Raw genomic sequence first — 18,925 nt, forward strand, 5'->3', positions numbered from 1 at the left:
ATGAAGTCTCTCCTGATTGAACTACAGTATGGTACCTACATCCTCTTGCCAATGCATCTTCCCAGACCTTTCTGCAAGGTGTATGTCCCAAACCCCAGGAGCAGCTCCAGTCTAATTCCTGCCGTCAGGTGAGAGACAATAGACGTTGCTAACAGGTATGGTAAACTGTGTTGCATCTCTGTTTTCAAAGGGTAAATCTTTAATGACTCACAAAGGGCAGAAAACTGCTGTTGAACAGCATGTTGCTTTTCTGTCCACACCCCAGTCATGATGCCGAAGCGGGTATTGTTGCAGCTGATTGGGGTGTGGCCAATAGTGCAACATGATTAAAGTATACCCAACACAGGCACTACAGCAGCTGTTTTATTCTCTATTATATGCTTTTCAGTGTGGATTTCTCCTTTAATGCACCCTCCCCCAGTCTGAGGTGCCAGGATGCAGTGTTGTCTCCCAGCTGTAGGCAGGCGCAGGATGTTGGCTGGGTCCAGTGGTCTTATAGAAACGCTGACCTTTAACTCATCTTAAGACTAAAGGCTTTGCATACAAATGATGACCAATGCCACAGCATGCCACCGCAGGATGCTCCCTTAGAGCAGAGCTCCATCATTTCTCCCCAGTGACTTTTCATTTCCATTGGAAGTAAGACAGAATAATTCAGTTTAAACCTTGTGTTTGATGACCAAGTTCACTTTCATTGTCTTTCACTTCACTTGTCTGCTGTTGTGAATAAGGTGACTAGGAAAGTGGGGCACATGCCAATTTGGGGTTATTAAATTAATCATTATAAACAGTATGGTTTTTGAAGACAGTGCAATTAAATCAGGTATGCAAATGCATGGCCTATATTGAAAACATAATTATGCAGAGAGGAGAGTGGCTCTATGCCACTTCACTAAGAGTTGATGCAACAGTGCCACCTACTGAGAATGACCTGCATCTACTCTGATCAGTTGATGGTCACAGGCGTAGCAATTATTTTTTTTTATTATTAAATAAAGGTACTGGAATTATGTCTTTAGCTATTGGAGGCAATATAATCACTTCCTTTCTCCCCTGAAACAATGGCAGGCTTAAGAAAAGGAAGCGACGCACTCATTACTGCAATGCCTTTTAAACCTTATGGACAAATACACTGATTGATTAAAAGAGTTATTACGTGTGCAGATTATTTTGAGGGCATTTCAGGCCTTTATTTGTATAGGACAGCTGAGATATTAACGGGGAGAGAGAGGGGAACGATATCTAGCAAAGGGCTACGGCCGCTGCGTCGAGTAGTAAACCGCTATATATGGCCATGCGCTCTACCTGCAGGTGAACTACCCAGGCACCCAGCTTCCTCTTCTTATGGTGCCCAGTAGCACCCAGCTCACTGGTGATATTTCAAAATTCAGCTGCAACATGTGCTGAGCTGTGAGAAAAGTTTGGTATATTGGCTGGTCCTATAAACTGTCAAAATCATCGCCATTCTTGCCATTAAACAGCAAGTGTAAATAAAATGTTACTGTATATTGTAGAAGGATGGGTGGGTGTGGATGGATGGTCTTGTGATAAGAGCTACAACATTGTGCTTTCCTGAGTGTTTACATCTAAAACTGTATCCAAGTCATTGAGGAAAAGCCTTTTAGAATTCAAGCTATTTCTGAGACACAACAGCTCAGTCAGAGTTTGTGAACTTGCACAATTGTGTAACAAAACTAGAAATAACTCCATCATACAACTGATGTCAGAGAGAGATGATTTGGAAAATAAAGATTTGGAATATGAAATTCATGCTTTATCACACTCAAATCTTCCATCCACCCACTTCCTCATTCATTTCATACTATATGGATCCACAAGTTAAAAGCGTTGTATGTTCACAAGTATTGACTAAACTGTCCTGGGGAGCAGAAAATGTATTGATTGAGTTGTTCTCGGGGACAAACTCTAAAAATGGGTGTCAGTACTTTAAAGGTCGAAAAAAATCAATCAAGAAATTGTACACATTTTACAGGACCGATTGGCACCATATTTTTTTCAAAAATTTATTTTCCAAGTCCAGAAATGACATAACCACTTCTAACTTTGAAATGTGCTTTACATTTCTTAAGAAAACAAAATGCCTGATATGCAAAAATGGTATATACACAAGGCTTTTAACCAGAGAGGCACCAAAGACACATGAGCAGTTGCTGCTACTTGCTGGCTTTGTAACAACGTAAAAACAGGACGTGGATCGACTTGAGAAGATGTGAAGTAAATCCAAACAAAACATTATTAGCAACATAATTAGAGACTTTTTAGTTTTGTCTCACAATGTAACAAATCTGTATTTTAATGGTTACAAAATGCTAATAAGACAATAGTGGTGTTGTGATAGCTAAAATATATATTATTTATTACATAAATACAATAGTCTTAATGTGGCACATTTTATGTTTCCATTATTTACTCCCTTTTGTGGCTACAGACTGACCACTATGTGTGCAAGGGGGGAAAGAACAATGTGAGAACATCCTTAATACAAAGTACAGCTTCTTTCAAACTTAAACATTTTATTCATAGAACATACACATTTGTAATAAATTATGTTTAGTAACAAATTGTAGGTTGTAACTGTTAGAATCAGCTATGACCTTGTTAGTTATATATATTGGAAATGGACTTAAATGATGCTATGGCTGTGTGATTGTCTGAACATTAAAGTGTTTGTACTGTTGTGTGCATGTGATTTACCGTGATGGGAGAGCTGTCTACACGTTTTGGTCTCACAAATTGCTGAAAACTGAAAGTGAAGCATTCTCCCCCAAAGCTCACTCATCCTCTGGGGACACTCAAGATGTTAAGTCCAACCGTGAGCAAAGTGACGGTGCCATACATCTTCGCAAGTGCTAGTAAAGCTAGAAAGTGACACGCGTGAGACAAATGAGAACCGAAGGTCATTTTTGAACTGAAAAAGGTAAACTGGTAAAGTAACTTCCTCCTAGGTTTTACTGGTATTAACACTCAGTGTAAAGATGGCAGCAGCACTCATCTTACTCCTTTTTCTCTACTTCTTCCTCTCACATTCAAAAGCTAATGCCTTATTAGGCTGTGGAACGAGGCGAGCGCTCGTACCGCGATTGTGCCTAAGGTCCATGCATTATTTTTTAACCAAAATAATATTGTGACATGATATCAAAACGTGATCACCTTGCGGTTTAGGTGGCCTAGGTAACTGGGATTACAATAATGTAATGTTAGCCGTGAGGAACATACTGTCAACAGCATTCCTCTGCCCATTTGGGGCGCCTCTCTCAAGAAATCAAAGCACCTTATTTGGATCCCCTTCTGCATACACCAGGGGTCCCGCCCATAGTGCTGTGGCTTCTTTATGATTGGTCCCATGGGAAGAACTGCATACAGTGTGGTGAAGTAACCATTTCTTCTTCTCTTGTTCCTCATATGTCTGTCATTTGTTTATGCTGATGGTGACATAAGATGTAGGTATGTAGCCTTCATCCCCATTGTTCCTACGGACACGGGTCCAGCCGTCCCCTTTGTCCTCCTCTACCACAGCCAGCACCTCCCCCTCCTGCATAGAGATGGTCCCTTCACTGGCCCCTGAAAGAGACAAACTAGATGGTAGCAAATATCCCTGAAGCAGTTTATGCATACAAGACTACACAAGACCATAGAAAGAAAAAAAACTTTGACTGATGCTATGGTTGTGACCTCACTCCTTTTGTCGATTCCAGAAATATTTTCCTCCCTGTTTGCTAAATTTTTATAATATTGCCAGAACAACATGTAGTATTTGCTGATCAGAAGGCAACATGCTATAATTTTGCTAAAAATATGTGCATCCACAAATGACAAAAATGTGTACAATAATTTGTAACTGCCATATAATACCCCCCTGATCTGCAAATGTACATGTAGCTCAGTAATAGTCACAGAAATAGTGAACACTTGGATAACAACCATCAATTCACAAATAGTAGTAAATAATACAGCCTGCAACATACCAGGGAAGCTGTACATGGCTGTGCATTTCCCAATAGGAGCAGTTAGTTCCTCGTCCTCAAAGTCATCATCAAACTCAGCGTAGATGGCCTGAGAGGGATCAGGAGTGCTTTCATCGGAGTGAGCGCCATCAGGGCTGTAGAGAAAAACAGGTTTCACTGTGCAGAGCAGACAACACACCATTGTGCCAAACACACTGTCTATTAGCAGAATTTAGTATTACCTGAGTACATCGTGAGCTCCGTTGTTGTTGAATGTGTGACTTTTATAGCGCAGCGTGTCCCCCCGTCCTCCTGCCTCAGCCAGCCAAGTCTAAACAAGAGAGTCAAAGTTATTGTGATGCATTTAAATGGTAAATATATTAAGTCGGGGTTCATTTGTAAAGCCCAATTTCACACAAAATGCCTCAATGGGCTCACCTTATAATAATAAATGATGACCTCATAATATGAATAAACAACAGAGATCCGGATTACCTCATACTTGTTGAGCTCTCCTCTGAGCCGCTCTATACTCTGGGACGTCTGGCTGATTTGGGATGCCAGACTAGCAGGGTCTCCCATTTGAGGATTTTTCTCATAAACATCTTTCATTTTCCCCAAGGCCTCACTGAAGAGAGGAGAGAGAGAGAAACAAAGGAGGAATGGGGGGGGATGACTTTCAGTAGAGACTGGTTCCCTGCAGAGCTCAGGGCTGAGTAAACAATTCAAACTGATGTGCCCTGCATGAATATAATATTCACACTCCCACCTAGAGGAGTTCCAACTGTGATGGTTATTAATACGCAGAAGGATACCCACATACACACACACAAGCGCACACACCTCTGATCTACTTCCTTTTGCAGCTCTTTGCAAATTTCCTCTAGTTTCTGTTGTAACCTCTTCCTGCGCTGCTCTGGAGGAAGATGGGTGAAGTCCTCTGTCACCGTAGGCTGCAAGAATTCACAGGAAGGGGCGTGTTAACACTGAACTTCGGAACTCGGAACTCTAATTTAACATCAACAGTACCCAGTAACCACAAGACAACTCAGGAGGAACTCGAAGCCTGTGGTTTGAGTCCAGCTCAAGGTGCAACGTTTAACTGAAATAACAGTTTAAAATCTCCTAGTTACACATGCGCTTATTAATGTAAAGCCAACTCATGTACAACAGTGAGCTGAACCCAAAACCAACAAATATGATGTAGCACACTACACCTTCATAACTTTATATTGGCAGATGTTTTTAAACTACAAGTTCAAGAAATAAAAACAATCTTGGATGGAAAAGGTGACCCAAGAAAGTGCAGAGACAATTTAGGCTATTTAGAAATTGGTTTCCTCTTGTGCTACCAAGCATCCCTCCCTTACACCACCAGGTGGCCACCTCTTCAACACAATCTCATGAGGACTAGCCTTTTGCCACATAACATGATCACGAGTGCTGCATGTTCAGTCTTTTAAACAAAGAAACGTATTTCTTTATTATAATGAGATGAGCTCTTGTAATGGAAAGGTGGCCATTTGTATGCTTCACACAACCGAGACCCCCACACCAGCTTTGTTGTCTATATTACCGTGATCCTCTCTGGAGTAAACTTCTGAGGGAAAAAGAAACAGTATGTGTATCGACAAATCTTAAAATATCTTTAAAAATGGTTCTTGCTTTCCACACTGAAAATATGTTTTTACATCTTTATAACATGTATAACTATTAAGAAAAGCAAAAGAGCCATTGTGAGATGTAAGATATGTCATATGTTTAAGTCTTGAAAATGTAAATAGTCTTATTCATCTAAGGATTTCAGTCTTTCTTCCAAACGCAGGAACACAGGTTGATGTGCGAGCCCTGATGAGTGGAGGTCTCCTGGCACCCAAACCTTCTCCTCTGGTGACTCACCGATCTCCTGAGTGTCCGGAAGGAAGAGATTCTGGGTTTGACTGTCTTATTGATCTCCTTCAAACAGTACGACAGGGGGTCCCGGCCAAACTTGGGGGAAGGGGGTCCGTTAGCGGGCGAGGGGGCGGGGGGTGTGGAAAAAGGTGGAAGCGTGGAGGGAGAGAGCTGGGGTGAGGCGAGACCAAAGTACCAGTACCCGAGCATGAGGTATGCAGGCAGCATACAGGATGGGGGAGGAGGGGAGGGGGATAGAAAAAGTGGAAAGACAAAAACAACAATGTGACAAGGGAAAGAAAAAGACAACATCAACACCTTAAAGCACACCACAAAGCCAGGGAGACAACACTGGAGCAAACCGAGCACACAAGCCCAGAGAGCATGAGAGCACAAACACACATTTGTCTCTTTGGCTCACATCATCACAAACATAAAACACAAACCAAATCCAAAATTTGGACAGCGAGCGACCAACCACAGCGCCTACACCAGAGCCACAGCAGCCCGACACCTGCAGTCAAACTCAAGCCAGGTTGAAGGGTATGGTGAGCCTCAGTGAAGAACTGGGGCAGGTCAACTAGACTAAACCAAGTTAGAATTGCTAAATGTTATCTTTGACAGCCTGGCTCTTATTTTCATAGTTTTACCCATGATAGGCTATTATAATTTACTCCCCAGCCTCATTGTACAGATAAGGGTACACGGCAAACACACAACTTTACAACTAAGTTAATAAGGCCTCACATCACACCCCAATTATATAAACTAGTGAAAAAGTCAAAATGAAGATGAAAATTTTAAGTATTACCCAAATTGTTTGTGTACATTTTCATTACTGGGATTTTTACTCCCCAAATGGGTAAACTGGGCTTATCTAAATACCGACTGCTTATTATTTCAAGTGTTTGCTATGCTCTAATGTGCTAGTATATAATAAGAATTTGAATTGATTTTCTTTAGAACAGTTTTCAGAGTTTACCAATCTGTTTAGTTTGGTCGCAGCCTTCCTGTGCAGTCAATGGAACATTTTTCATGAATAATCAGGTATAATGACCAAAACTAAGACCCATTTTAAAAGAAAAAACATTCTTTAATTATCAACAATCGGATTCAATGCAAAAGTGCAAGTTCAACCTGTGCTATCCTTTGAGTCTGACCTATGAAATATAGAAAATATCAATTCATATATCAGTGCAGTTGTTAAAAACAGCCTGCTTGATTACCACAGTGTCATTTGTGCATATATATTTTTGGGGGCTTGATGAATGCACTGTATGAACTCTCAGAAAGAGGTTAACTTGAAAACATGCTGGAGTAAACCACAGCAAAACCTCTCAGTGTCAGCTGTTGGTCTCAGCGGAAAGGGGGGGTAGGATCTATTAGCTAAATTACACAGGAGACTGATGTCTTCTAGTCTTCAATAGTGAATGTCTAAAACAGCCCTTCAACAGGTCCCTCGTGTAAATACTGAGAGCTGGAAGTACAGCACTATCATTATGTGAACATCTACTGGGTATGTGCTACTTTTCTTGAAAGTTATGGGAATCTAAGTAGAGGAGAGCAGCTAAGAGTGGTAATGTTTAGGAGCCAAAAGCTCACTCGAGCCAATATAGTCAGCCTCCTATTCATACTGCTCTACAGGCCTAATCGGGAGAGCATGACTGATGACACAGAGCAGTGTGCCACACACATACACAGAACAGGAAGAGTGCACAGCAGAGCACAGCCAGTAAGACATGCAGAGAGGAGTGAGACGCTGAACAAGCAAACACTGCGGGGAAGAAAGAAGGGATCATTTAGTGCTGAGGCAGGAGGAGGGGTGGCCGTGAGCTGGTTAGTGGTCAGCTACTCATATCACCAGTTCAATTTTGGACCTCAGCAAGAGTGCTCCTTTGAGATAAAATCCTTGGTTGGCAATGGTAGTGAGGCCCTCTTGATCCAAATAGATTCTAAAGACCAAATACTAAAACGTCAACGTTGACATCTATCCTAATGTGTGGTTGGACCTGATCTGACCCGGCAAACCTGGTGTCATCCCAATTGTTGGTACACAGATTTTATTGTGATGAGAGACATAATGCTAGGTTCTGGGCAGTATAATAGAAGCAGTGTGTTTGTGGATGCCTGTAGAGGAAAATTCAATGTTGTTTGGGCCCCGTGCTGATGAAAGCACAAGCACAGCAGAATGCTCACTGCCAGTTGTCCTATTGGAAACCACAGTGCAGAAGGAGGGAGGGTGTGTGTGTGTGTGTGTGTGTGTGTGTGTGTGTGTGTGTGTGTGTGTGTGTGTGTGTGTGTGTGTGTGTGTGTGTGTGTGTGTGTGTGTGTGTGTGTGTGTGTGTGTGTGTGTGTGTAGGAGGGGGTTATTCACTCACAGTCAGGGACAGAGTCATGCAAAGGACCTGTTCTAGAAGTGTTGGGGTGTGTAGGAGTTCATGTATAATATAATGAAAGAGGTTCATGCATTATTATACTGAGCTTCAGAGATGAGAAGGTTGTGTAAACGTGTATGTGTGCTTGTAGCCACAACCGCAGGTCCATCATGAGGGCCTTCTGCAGAGGGGATTTCCTGGCTCCTTCCTGCTGGCTCTGTGGCGCTAACACAAGGAGTCGCCCACTAATCTGACTGACTGCCCACCTCTGCTGTCGTTGATCACTGATGAAGGAGGTTGCCAGTGCATTCATTTCACAATTACCACAATGCAAAAAAACACATCTCTTCTAGTGAGAGGCCATGCCATTAGGCTAAATTAGCCTAATGTGGAATGTCCTACCTTACTCTTTTTGCTGAAAAGCCAAAAGTTTTTGCTCCTGTTCTTTCCCAGAAGTTCCATGGGGCCTTTAGGCGTGCCCAGGCTACTGTCAGATGAGGCCCTGTTGATGCCCTGACTGTAGTCCTCAAACTCCACATCTCCAGGACGTTCAAAGCCTGACTTGTTCTGCTCTATTACAACCATGGAGTCCTACATCAGATGCAATTATGGATAAGAGTAAACAAGAGTTATTTTCAAATAGATGCACAGTTAAACACATGGGCTGCATAAAGCTATGCTGCATATTCAAATCCATACAGCATTTTTTGAGACCAACTCACATTCCTCTCATTAACATTAGTGCCGGCTTTAGTCATGCCTTCCAGGCACTTGCCAATGATAGGCATCACATGCTTCTCTGTGTCTGAGAACAAGATGTAGCCTTGCGCCAACTTCCGTACTCTCCTCTCATCCAGATCCTGCACTTTCTAGTGAACACACAAACAACATCTGCTCAGACACTGCCATTATTAGGGTTGAGACAATACATAATACACAACCCATAATATACAACAACACAAAACTTTAGCATGTGAAAAAGTGAAAGAAAATCAACTGTTTAAACTGAGGAGTTCATCTCTAGTTTTGAATCAACATACTGTAAGTGCAACTTTTACTTTTGTTGTTCAGAAATCAAAAAATTGTAATGTCCGCGTAAATTGGCTACAAGCAAATTTGCCATTGTGCATGTTAAATGAAAATAACTAAACAGGATCACAGTTCAGTCTCACAATGTTAGTAACGTGGTTATTTAATGCAATTGCATTATACCATTCAATTCATTTAGCACATAAAAAAATCTTTTTTGGAAAACTAATACCAGTTATTACTGTACCATATGTTAACTCAAACAAACCTTGAGGGCAGTAATTATGTTGCCATATGTAATTCACTTACATTGAAAATGAGTGGCATATCATTAAAATAGAACTGGTTCTGCTCCTTGTTGTACTTCTGAAGCTGAGCAGCGTAGTCGTTCTTACACTCCTCCGCTACGTGTGCTCTCATATGAGCCTGCTGTTTGGCCTGGAACCACACAGACAGCGCAGGTTCAAGTGAATCTGATTCTAATTATGATCATGGTAAATAGTCCTTAAAATGAAGCATTCCCCCCCATTTTTTTACTTTTTCAACATCCGCCTTTGTAGCATTGATGTCTTGATCAGTCTTCTCTGCGTACTGTGCTGCACGCTCTGCTTCTCTCCATTCCCTCTCAAAGCGCTTTTTACTCTGGTGTGCAGAAAGAAAAAGACAGAGAGAGAAAAAAAGAGAAAAACCATGTTCAGTTCAATCAGCTAAGTAAAATCATTGCCTGAAATATTAGGAGGTTTTACTATTTCCAGCAAAGCATTATTCACTGTCTTTCTAAAAAGACAGATAGGGGAGGTAACATCTCCAATCATAACTTAATATGTCTTGGATTGGAGTATAAAATGGGGAACTGATTACCACTCTGTCCATCTGCTTTTACTATAGACAAATACAGCCACCTGACCAGCCACACTAAACGTGCAGCCATTTGCTTACAGATCTTTTTTTCTTATCTTTTATCATGAACAAAGACGAAAGGGACTTTAAAGAATATATCTAACAGCTCTGCTTATCACAATAAAAAAATGTAATCACGAAAGATGAAGAATGATAGACACCTCTTCGGGGAAAATGTATTTTAGAAAATCTTTTTAAGTCTGGACTTACACTGTCGAGCTGCTTGTAGGTGCTCTCCAAACTCTGCTGGGCCTTCTTGGCCTCCATCAGATACTGCAGACATTCATAAAAATAGACCGTGTGAGAGGACGGGAGGCGGGTCAGATAACAGAAAGAGAGACAGCCATGTGCAGGGGCAGATACTGAATAAACAATGACCTCCAAAAAGCAAAACAACATAACAGATAAGAAAAATACCAGTGTGTGTCTTTTTGAGACACCTCTGCAGGGGGAGCCTGTCCACGGCTGCAGTGTTCTGCAATCCAATGGGACAGAGCAAATGCATTCCTCATAGAGAAATGGCACACCACCACTCGGACCCTACCTCCCCGCCGGAGACATTAAGTAAGGCTTCCTTCCTGCCACAACAGTGAGATCTCCACATCTCCTATCCTCCTTTAAATCTCCCTCTATTCTCCTCCCACCCTGTACACTTCTCCTCAGCAGTGTGTGCTGTGGACTCCAATTAAAGAAAAAAAAAAAGACTAATTTGGCATGTTCTCAGGCTGCTGTTGAATATAGTGCTGCAGGCACACATAGTAGTAAATGCACTTTACAGTAGAGCTGCTGAACTATTAGTCAATCGATCGATCGATAGAAACTTCATCCGCAACTATTGTGATAACGGACTAGTCAATTGAGCCTTTTTTAAAGCAAAAATGCAAAACTTTGATTGTTATTGCTATATATATATATATATATATATATATATATATATATATATATATATATATATATATATATATATATATATATATATATAAATATAATAGTTGGTAGTTTAAACAATAACAAAAATAATTGTTATTAGCAACCCTAATAAACTCAATGGGACTCAATCACTGTATCAAAAATGACCCAAAACCCCCACTACAACACAGTTGAAAAGCTACAGAAGTTGTATTAGAGGGTGGACAACAAGGCTGTGGGAAAATGTCAACAGGTTGCCTTAAAAAGGAGCTTGAATGCAGTGTGTTTAAAGCTAAAGGTTTAGTCTTAAACACACATTATTTTACCTGTGATAATATGCCTAACTCGCGGCTGCAAAGATAGACTTCAACCAGCCTAACACAATGCACTCCTGGTCCACTCACCATCTTTCGCTCCTGCTTGAGCTCTTGCAGGTACTTGGTGAGATCGATGCAAATGTTCATCATCATGTTCTCTGCAATTAGCTCTCTCTGCCCCGCATAGTCGTTCATCTCATTCAGGATTTCCAAAAAGGACTGGTAACTGGACAACCTACCATTTAAGAGGATTTTTTTTTTTTTTTTTTTTTTTTTTTTTTTTTTTTTTTTTTTTTTTTTTTTTTTTTTTTTTTTTTTTTTTTTTTAAGTAGAATTTAATTGATAGAAAGGAATTTATTACACCCGAGTTTCTTTGATGAACTTATCTGAATGCAATTTCTGTCTTTTTTTATTATAAAGTCAATCCACATTAATAAAGCCGATTCAGTTTCAGAAACTGTGCCTTTAAACGAGGCATCAGGACTTCCGTATGATGTCACAAATATACATATTTATATAGTTAAAGTGCAGCTACAGTACAATTACAGCCATTCCCCGGCTGCAATGACAGAGACAGCAGAGACTCCAAGAGCGCAGATGCCGTAGACCAGGAAACGCTGACCAATCAGAGGAGACTGGGCTTTTTCGGGAGGGGCTTAAAGAGACCGTCACTAAAACGGAACGTTTCAGGCAGAACCTGAATGCAGGTATATTCAGACAGACATTATGAGAAAATGTGTATTTTGAACAAATTACAAGTATGAACCTGAAAATAAGCATAATATGGGACCTTTAAAGAAAAAGTAAAAACTGAATCTCAAAAATCTTCAATCATCTATAAGTTTTCTTTGAAGATATGCTTTGCAATGGCTCACCTGCACTCCGGTTCATCTTTGCCGATTCGTTTCAGGTTATATTTCTTTGAAAGGTTCCTGTGGACAGTTAAAGGGCATCAAATAAATTGGTAGACAAATACTTAGCACATTATCAATGGGAAAAGATGGATAAGAAGAAAGCTCACTAAATTAAACTATTCTTATAACCACAGGTTTTATACAATAGTATTAAAAACAGCAGTCTTCTATGAACACATTAAAAAAGCTTTTCTTCCTTCTTTCACTCTCTCTTTCTCTCTGACCACATCGGGTCTGTCATGTGCCAGTCTGCTCCCACTTCCTCTCCTCTCCGGCAAAGCTCAGCACTACAACAGATGTGGGCCTGGCAGACTGGGATACAATTGGGAGAGGGAGCACCGTGGATGAAGAGAGAAAGAAGGAGAGAGAGAGCACACACTGCAGCTGGAGAATGAGGCCTGTGTTTTAGAGACAAGTTAGATTCTGTCCCAAAGTAGTCATAAGACCCCACAAACATTTTATAAACAGCCTTTTGACATGCACCCATGCAAACACACGCTAACCCATCTGCTTTGAGCAACACACTCGCGCACAAAAGCATTTCAGGCAGGCAGCACGGGAGAACAACGACAAAAGCAAGGCCTACCTCAGTTGTTTGGCATAGTTTTGCTCAATCTCTGTCCTCTCCTTCACAAATTTCACATACTTCTCCACCAGCTCCAGGCCAGACTGTGTGTGCTTCTCAATGATGTCATATTGGTCCTGGAGAAAGATGCACAAGAGACAAATAAGGAAAAGATATTAAGCAAATACAGGATATGGAACGTGTTAACTTCTGGGTAATAACTGATACGTTCCTCTGGTTGAGTCTGAGGTCATCCAAACAAATCTTGGAGGGTAATAAACTAAACATATTGTTCCTGCATGTTGGATTCCACGAATGCTCTCCATATGTGCTTAAAAAGCTTGGCCATGATCTCTAAACTTCCGCCTAGCTTTAAATCACAGGGCACCCATGTTGTTAAATAAATAGAGGCCAGTCGAAGGACACAGGGTCACAGGCCGGAAAAAGGAGATGCTCTTCTTCTGAGCAATGAGACATACTATGAAATACATCAAATGAGATTTACAGAGTCCTTCTTAATGTAGCTATTTTACATATTGCATGACTACTTTCAAAATCATAACTCCCGTTGGCACAATTGAATTTGCTGACTTTTCCTTTTCATATGAATATGACACTGCGTTTCTTTTCCTCTTTTGTTCCCTTATTTGGAAGAGCACTTTATGACACATTGAAGCTCAGGCAACTCTGTTCAGAAAGAGAGATAATATATAAGATAATGTTCTGTCACGCTACACTCAAAACAATTCCCCCACGCTTTCTGTGCTGCTGACTTTAGTACTGAGGAGGGGGCATGTTAAAAGGGGATTCTTGACAAGCTGGGTCATGTTCTTCTGTACCCTTCCTGTCTTAAAGGTAAAACAAAAGAGACAAACCCCAAATGAATGACACAACGTTTAGCTTAATCACAGAACACAGTTAAAGGTAAGACAGAAGCCTGCAATCCATCATCCCAATAACATCTAACCAATAGGCAGCGTTAGGGGTTTAATTAAGAGTCATTAATTACGGAGCAGAAGTAAGGATGGTCAATACAGCCAATTTACAACTGCAGTTTCCAATTTCCTGAGGTGCTTGTGTTAACAGCAATTTTCTTCTCAGATGTGGAAAATATATTTGACTTATGAGTTAGAAGAAGAATAGTAGCAAAATAACCAAATGTCAGGGTTTTAGGACACTGCTTTGTTCAAATGTAGCCCTCATAAAGTGTGAAAAGTGACTATTTATTTGTTTATGAATGATTTTAAATGAAAGCTCACCACATCAACAGAACAGAAGACTAAGGCTGCAATTATGTCACTGACCATAAAACACACTGAATCTAGGATTAGATTCCTAATTGGTGAAAAGTTAGGGTGCTGCCCCTAACCCCAAAACTATTCAGTTTTACCTAGTAACCTCAAACACATAAAATAACCAAGCAGCAAAAGCAGAAAGGAATCAAAATACAATTGAAATGCATTTTTGGTAAACGATAAGGAGCAAGTAAGAATAACAAACTGTGGAAACAAATGATTTTTTTGAGTTCTTGATTACAGATTGTTAATTGCATGACTAAGACATATTTTCGAAAGGCTATGATAGCGGAAATGGAAAGTTATATACTGCACTCATCTCTTGATACAGGCCTTTTGCATAGATAAATCTATTATTTGCATATTCCGTTTCAGGACTACTGATCAGTCTGTGGCAGTGTGCAAATAAGGTGAACTACTATGGAGATTGATGGAGAGGTCTGAAATTGTTTAGCAAGCTGTTGTAGGTGTAGAGTCTGTGTAGGTTGGACAGCGGGGAGATCCCCAAACCAGTATTCGGTTTCCCACTCTAATATCTGCCAATGCTGAGTTCCATTCCAATATTTGCATTTACATATACAACACAACTGCACAATATGCTAGCAAATATGCTAGACAACTGAACACTTCTAGGATAAAACACCCTGCATCACAGCTGTCCATAAACGGTATTTATGAGGTATACCTGGCATAATGTTGAATCATTGTAGCCGTCATCAATAGATATTTTTGGGAGTGTCAGTCAATGTCCTGATGCCTTTCTCTATAACTATAATAGTCTGTCATGATTACTGTGAGGATGTTGTGTCCCAGTTTGGTGCCAAAAAAACGTTTTTTATCCATTGTTGAGTCTACAGTTATCACACCAGGGCAGAAACAACACATTTTACTGGATTGTTTTCTTATTCTTTTTGTTCCAATGGTAAACTTGCACTTTAAAAACATCTCACAGGATTATCAATGATGGAAGTAGCTGAGTGAATGGAGCCTACCTATTAGCGCAGTCAATAAAAGATTTTGTTTTGTTTGTGTGTGATCAAACTATCAGGGAACATTGATTTTACAAGGATGTTGTCAAGCTACACATTAGTGTATCTGTCACTTATAAATAACCCCTAAAGTGTGGCCAGGTTGTCTCAGTGGGTAAAGCAGGCGCACATATACTGAGAGGTTTATGCCTCGACGCAGAGGTCCAGGGTTTGAGTCCGACATGTGACAATTTCCTGCATGTCTTCCCCCTCTCTCTCCCCTTTCTCACCTAGCTGTCCTATCAAAATAAAGGCGGAAAAAGCCCAAAAAAATAATCTTTAAAAAAAAAAAAACTAAAGTAATAATAAGGGGACACTAATTATCCAATTACTTACACAAACTAATTTCATCTCATATATGAAACTCAAATTGAAAAATATAAATAAATATATCCTGGGTTATATATTTCTTATTGTGACATAATAGTTGTATGCATGTTGACTGTTTCCTCTATGTACGTACATACATATGTACATACGTTTCTCAGGTTGAAAAAATAAGCCTTGGATGAACTCCTAACTATGTTCTCTTTTATAAATGGCAGAAAAAGTAGCATCTGAGAATCTCTGTAAATGAACTGTGACTGCTTGATTCAAAACAAGATAGCTCCAATTAGAGAAAAGCCAACCTCATTAAACTGTCTTAAAAAAAAACACATCGAGATAGCTTTCAAGGACATAATCATTGTCTCGTCAAACACGAGTGGCTGTCACACTCCTGCAATTTATAACCACCCAAAGCCACAGTCAGAATTAGCTTTATAGCTCCCCATAGATTGGGTTTGTACTGAACTGATTTTCATAAATCACAAACATAGTTTGTATGAATCTGCTCCTGACAACTTTCAAATGGTCATGCTTTTGATTAAACGGCAAATGTCATGTTTCTGGTAAACCATCCTGGCTATTCCATTATTACTTCAGCCCTACTTCCATGCCTGTACATGTAATTTAGACATTTTGTGTAGCTTCTACATATTATAATGCATTCCAAAGGAACATTTAGTGGCATCTTTCTCGCCTCCACTCACTTCACCATGTTTGATGGGTAAGCTAAATGTTGTAGTTCTGCCATAGTAATTATAGAAGTTCCAAACCAGGAAAACAATAACCTATTTTGTTGGCACAGATTTAGTAAAATAATGCTACATCATGTTTTAAAATTGAGGTCTAAAAGTTCTTATCTAAACCTAGCAAGCATCCTACGTGTCCTTTACACTCCATCTTCCAATACTTTGAGTAATACCAGAGAAAAACTGGCATCAAGTGAATGCCACATAACTTCAAAAGGAGTCACCCTGAAAGTCACCAACCTAAAAGGCTTGGGTGGATGTTTCAGCCCTGAGTCACCCTGTATTCTACAAACTTAGGGGCCCTGCCTATCCAGACCTGCCACACTGTAGTTCAGATCACTCAGGATTGGCCTGTTAGCACTCACGATCACAGCTAATGCTTGGACACTGATCTGCACTCAGCAAACGTGTCTTAAAATAGCCATTGGATTAACAATGGCAATCAGGGGACAGATGCCATTGAGCTGATTTGGCCCAAGGGACGACTCTTCAACCCAACATTAACAGAATTATGCCTGCAGGGTTTTGTCTAACAGGACAGGAGAGGCTATAGCCAAATAAACCTGCTGTACAAACACTTTGTTTGAAATTGTTTGTATTTCACATTGACTGAAGAAAGAATACTGGCTTTTGTGTGGAGAGTTTCCAATGAAACAACTGCATGCGATGAACAGGAACGATAGAGCGTCTGATTAATACTGGGGTACGGATGTTTCTCTGATTTAATCAAAGTAGGGCAAAACTAATTAGGCTGTTGTACCAGCATGTAGGATGAAAAAGGGACAGGGGAAGAGGCCTAGGGGGAGACTGTAATGAGGTCACAACATCCCTATCCTCATCTTTGCAATGCTCCATTTACAGGTTCCCTGAGAATGTGCCTGTGTGAGTGTTTGGCTTTATCACCATGGTACAGTGCTGCTGGCACACAGTCATCAAGGTAATACGTTATATGGTGAGATTTCTTTCAACAGGGTGTGTTTAGATTCTGGATAGTGTCACTACTGTTCCCAGGAAATGGCTCACAGTCTACTAGACTGCAGCACCCCAATTTGTTTTGACCTACAAAACAGCCCCACATCTTTTAAAATTACCAGCTGAAGCAGTTTTTTTCATTTTAATTGTTATAATCAGTCAGTCCAATAAAAATCATGTCCTAATGAATCTATTTATATAAGCATTCAATCCAACAAATCACACATTATTGTAAAATCAAGATGTCTTGATCAGTTGAATAAATAATCTTGGCACTCAGGTGGACACATGGGGCACTTCATCAGTGGCGAAGCTTGTTGTCAAGGCAAATTATAGCATCCGATTTTATCTCTATGGAAGCAGTGCCAGACTGTAAACACTGAGACTGGGTACAACCCACCTCAGCACACTTAAAACGCTTGTGTTTGTGTAGAATAGTATTCCGACACCATTTTCAGCCTGTTTTCAAATTAATAGGCGTACTTGTTGTCAGTCATGCAGGACATAACGTGGAATTTGTACTTGTTGTCCAAGTTACTTTTGATTTAGTATCTCTAGATATCACTAACAGTAGGTGATTTATGTCTGAAATTAGGCTTACCGGACTATTTTCTTTACAATGCAATAATAAGTTTTGATTTTATGTAACAGCCGTTTGCCTCGTGCAATGCAGACATCCCACTAGAAAAACACTGTGGAGTAACACAGTAAAAAACAAAGATCCACACAAAAGCCAGACATCCGATCGATGTGCAAACGTGGATCCAAGATTAACTGCTCCACTTTCCACAAGAGCAACATGTTGGTAGTGGGCTTCAGCCAACCCACTATATGTTTCATCTCAAAACGCTAAAAAAAAAGAAAGAAAAAAAAAAACTGTCCGAAAATGGAACTGTGTTCATGAATGCGAAGTTGCACAGCTTCTCAGCGCTTCTTCAGACACTTATTTCTCACCAACAGCATGTCTCGCGACTTTCTCAACGATTTCCACTTAAGAAATTGCATTATTTTCATCCTGACAACTATTACTACCAAAGCAAGCCGGATGATGGACTCACCCAAAGCTCTGTGCCCCAGTCCATGTTCAGCCTGTCGGCCAAGCTGTCTGACTATCCCGAATACAAAGAACTTCTCCAAAGTTATCCCAGCAACTCGGAGGACGGCCCTCTGGCAAGTAATCCCGAGGTGATAAATCAGTCGTAACCACTACACACTCCGGTTTTGATTCCTTCAACAAATTATGTTAACCTGCATCATAGGCAGTTAACTAGGGCTGGCAATCGTTTGTCTAGTTTGTCCAAATATTTTTCATAGCGAAGGAAAGAGGGATAAACTAGCTTTCATATCCGCGTCACTCCCAAATCCTAAATCTTAAAGGGCCAGTGTACTGAACCACAAGCGACACTGGCCAGATGACTGCATCCTTTAGCCTGGTTTTAACCTGGTTTTTAAGTGTCATTGAGCAAGGCATTGAGCTCCAGCAGCTTTCTGCTGCCCTGACAGAGCATCCTAAAATTCATCATCAATCATCACATCCTGAAAAAACTGTTGCTCCAAGTCTAACACACTGATGCTGGTGGAGTTATGTAGAATGTCTTAAGATCTGAAGAATTGTTTCTGTAGCCTACTAACAATACATTTGAACTGACTACTTAAATTATTCATCTGAAATTAAGCAACTTGAACAGTA

At 40.4% G+C, this 18,925-nt stretch overlaps 1 protein-coding gene across 1 annotated transcript; it reads right to left on the reverse strand.

The window, feature by feature from the left end:
- Nucleotides 1-1,995: 1,995 nt before the first annotated feature.
- Nucleotides 1,996-18,594, reverse strand: trip10a (thyroid hormone receptor interactor 10a). The gene is made up of 16 exons (XM_039825271.1): nt 18,294-18,594; nt 12,889-13,004; nt 12,264-12,320; nt 11,476-11,623; nt 10,373-10,435; nt 9,800-9,904; nt 9,572-9,700; nt 8,956-9,102; nt 8,636-8,824; nt 5,865-6,029; nt 5,542-5,565; nt 4,809-4,918; nt 4,461-4,593; nt 4,208-4,296; nt 3,987-4,120; nt 1,996-3,582 (listed from the first exon to the last, which is right to left on the reverse strand). Exons 1-16 carry the CDS (start codon nt 18,315-18,317, stop codon nt 3,431-3,433), a joined length of 1,785 nt encoding a protein of 594 aa, XP_039681205.1. The 5' UTR covers nt 18,318-18,594; the 3' UTR covers nt 1,996-3,430.
- Between the last annotated feature and the right edge of the window lie 331 nt (nt 18,595-18,925).

The sequence above is a fragment of the Perca fluviatilis genome, chromosome 15 (genome assembly GCF_010015445.1).
Source record: "Perca fluviatilis chromosome 15, GENO_Pfluv_1.0, whole genome shotgun sequence".
Lineage (NCBI taxonomy): Eukaryota > Metazoa > Chordata > Actinopteri > Perciformes > Percidae > Perca > Perca fluviatilis.

Coding starts and splice junctions, on each gene's coding strand:
- trip10a (XM_039825271.1), bottom strand. CDS start 18,317: ATGGACTGGGGCACAGAGCTTTGG. Junction 13,005..18,293: donor ACTGGGGCACAGAGCTTTGG/GTGAGTCCATCA, acceptor ATCTTTCTCCAG/GACCAATATGACATCATTGA. Junction 4,121..4,207: donor GGAGCTCACGATGTACTCAG/GTAATACTAAAT, acceptor TTTTCTCTACAG/CCCTGATGGCGCTCACTCCG.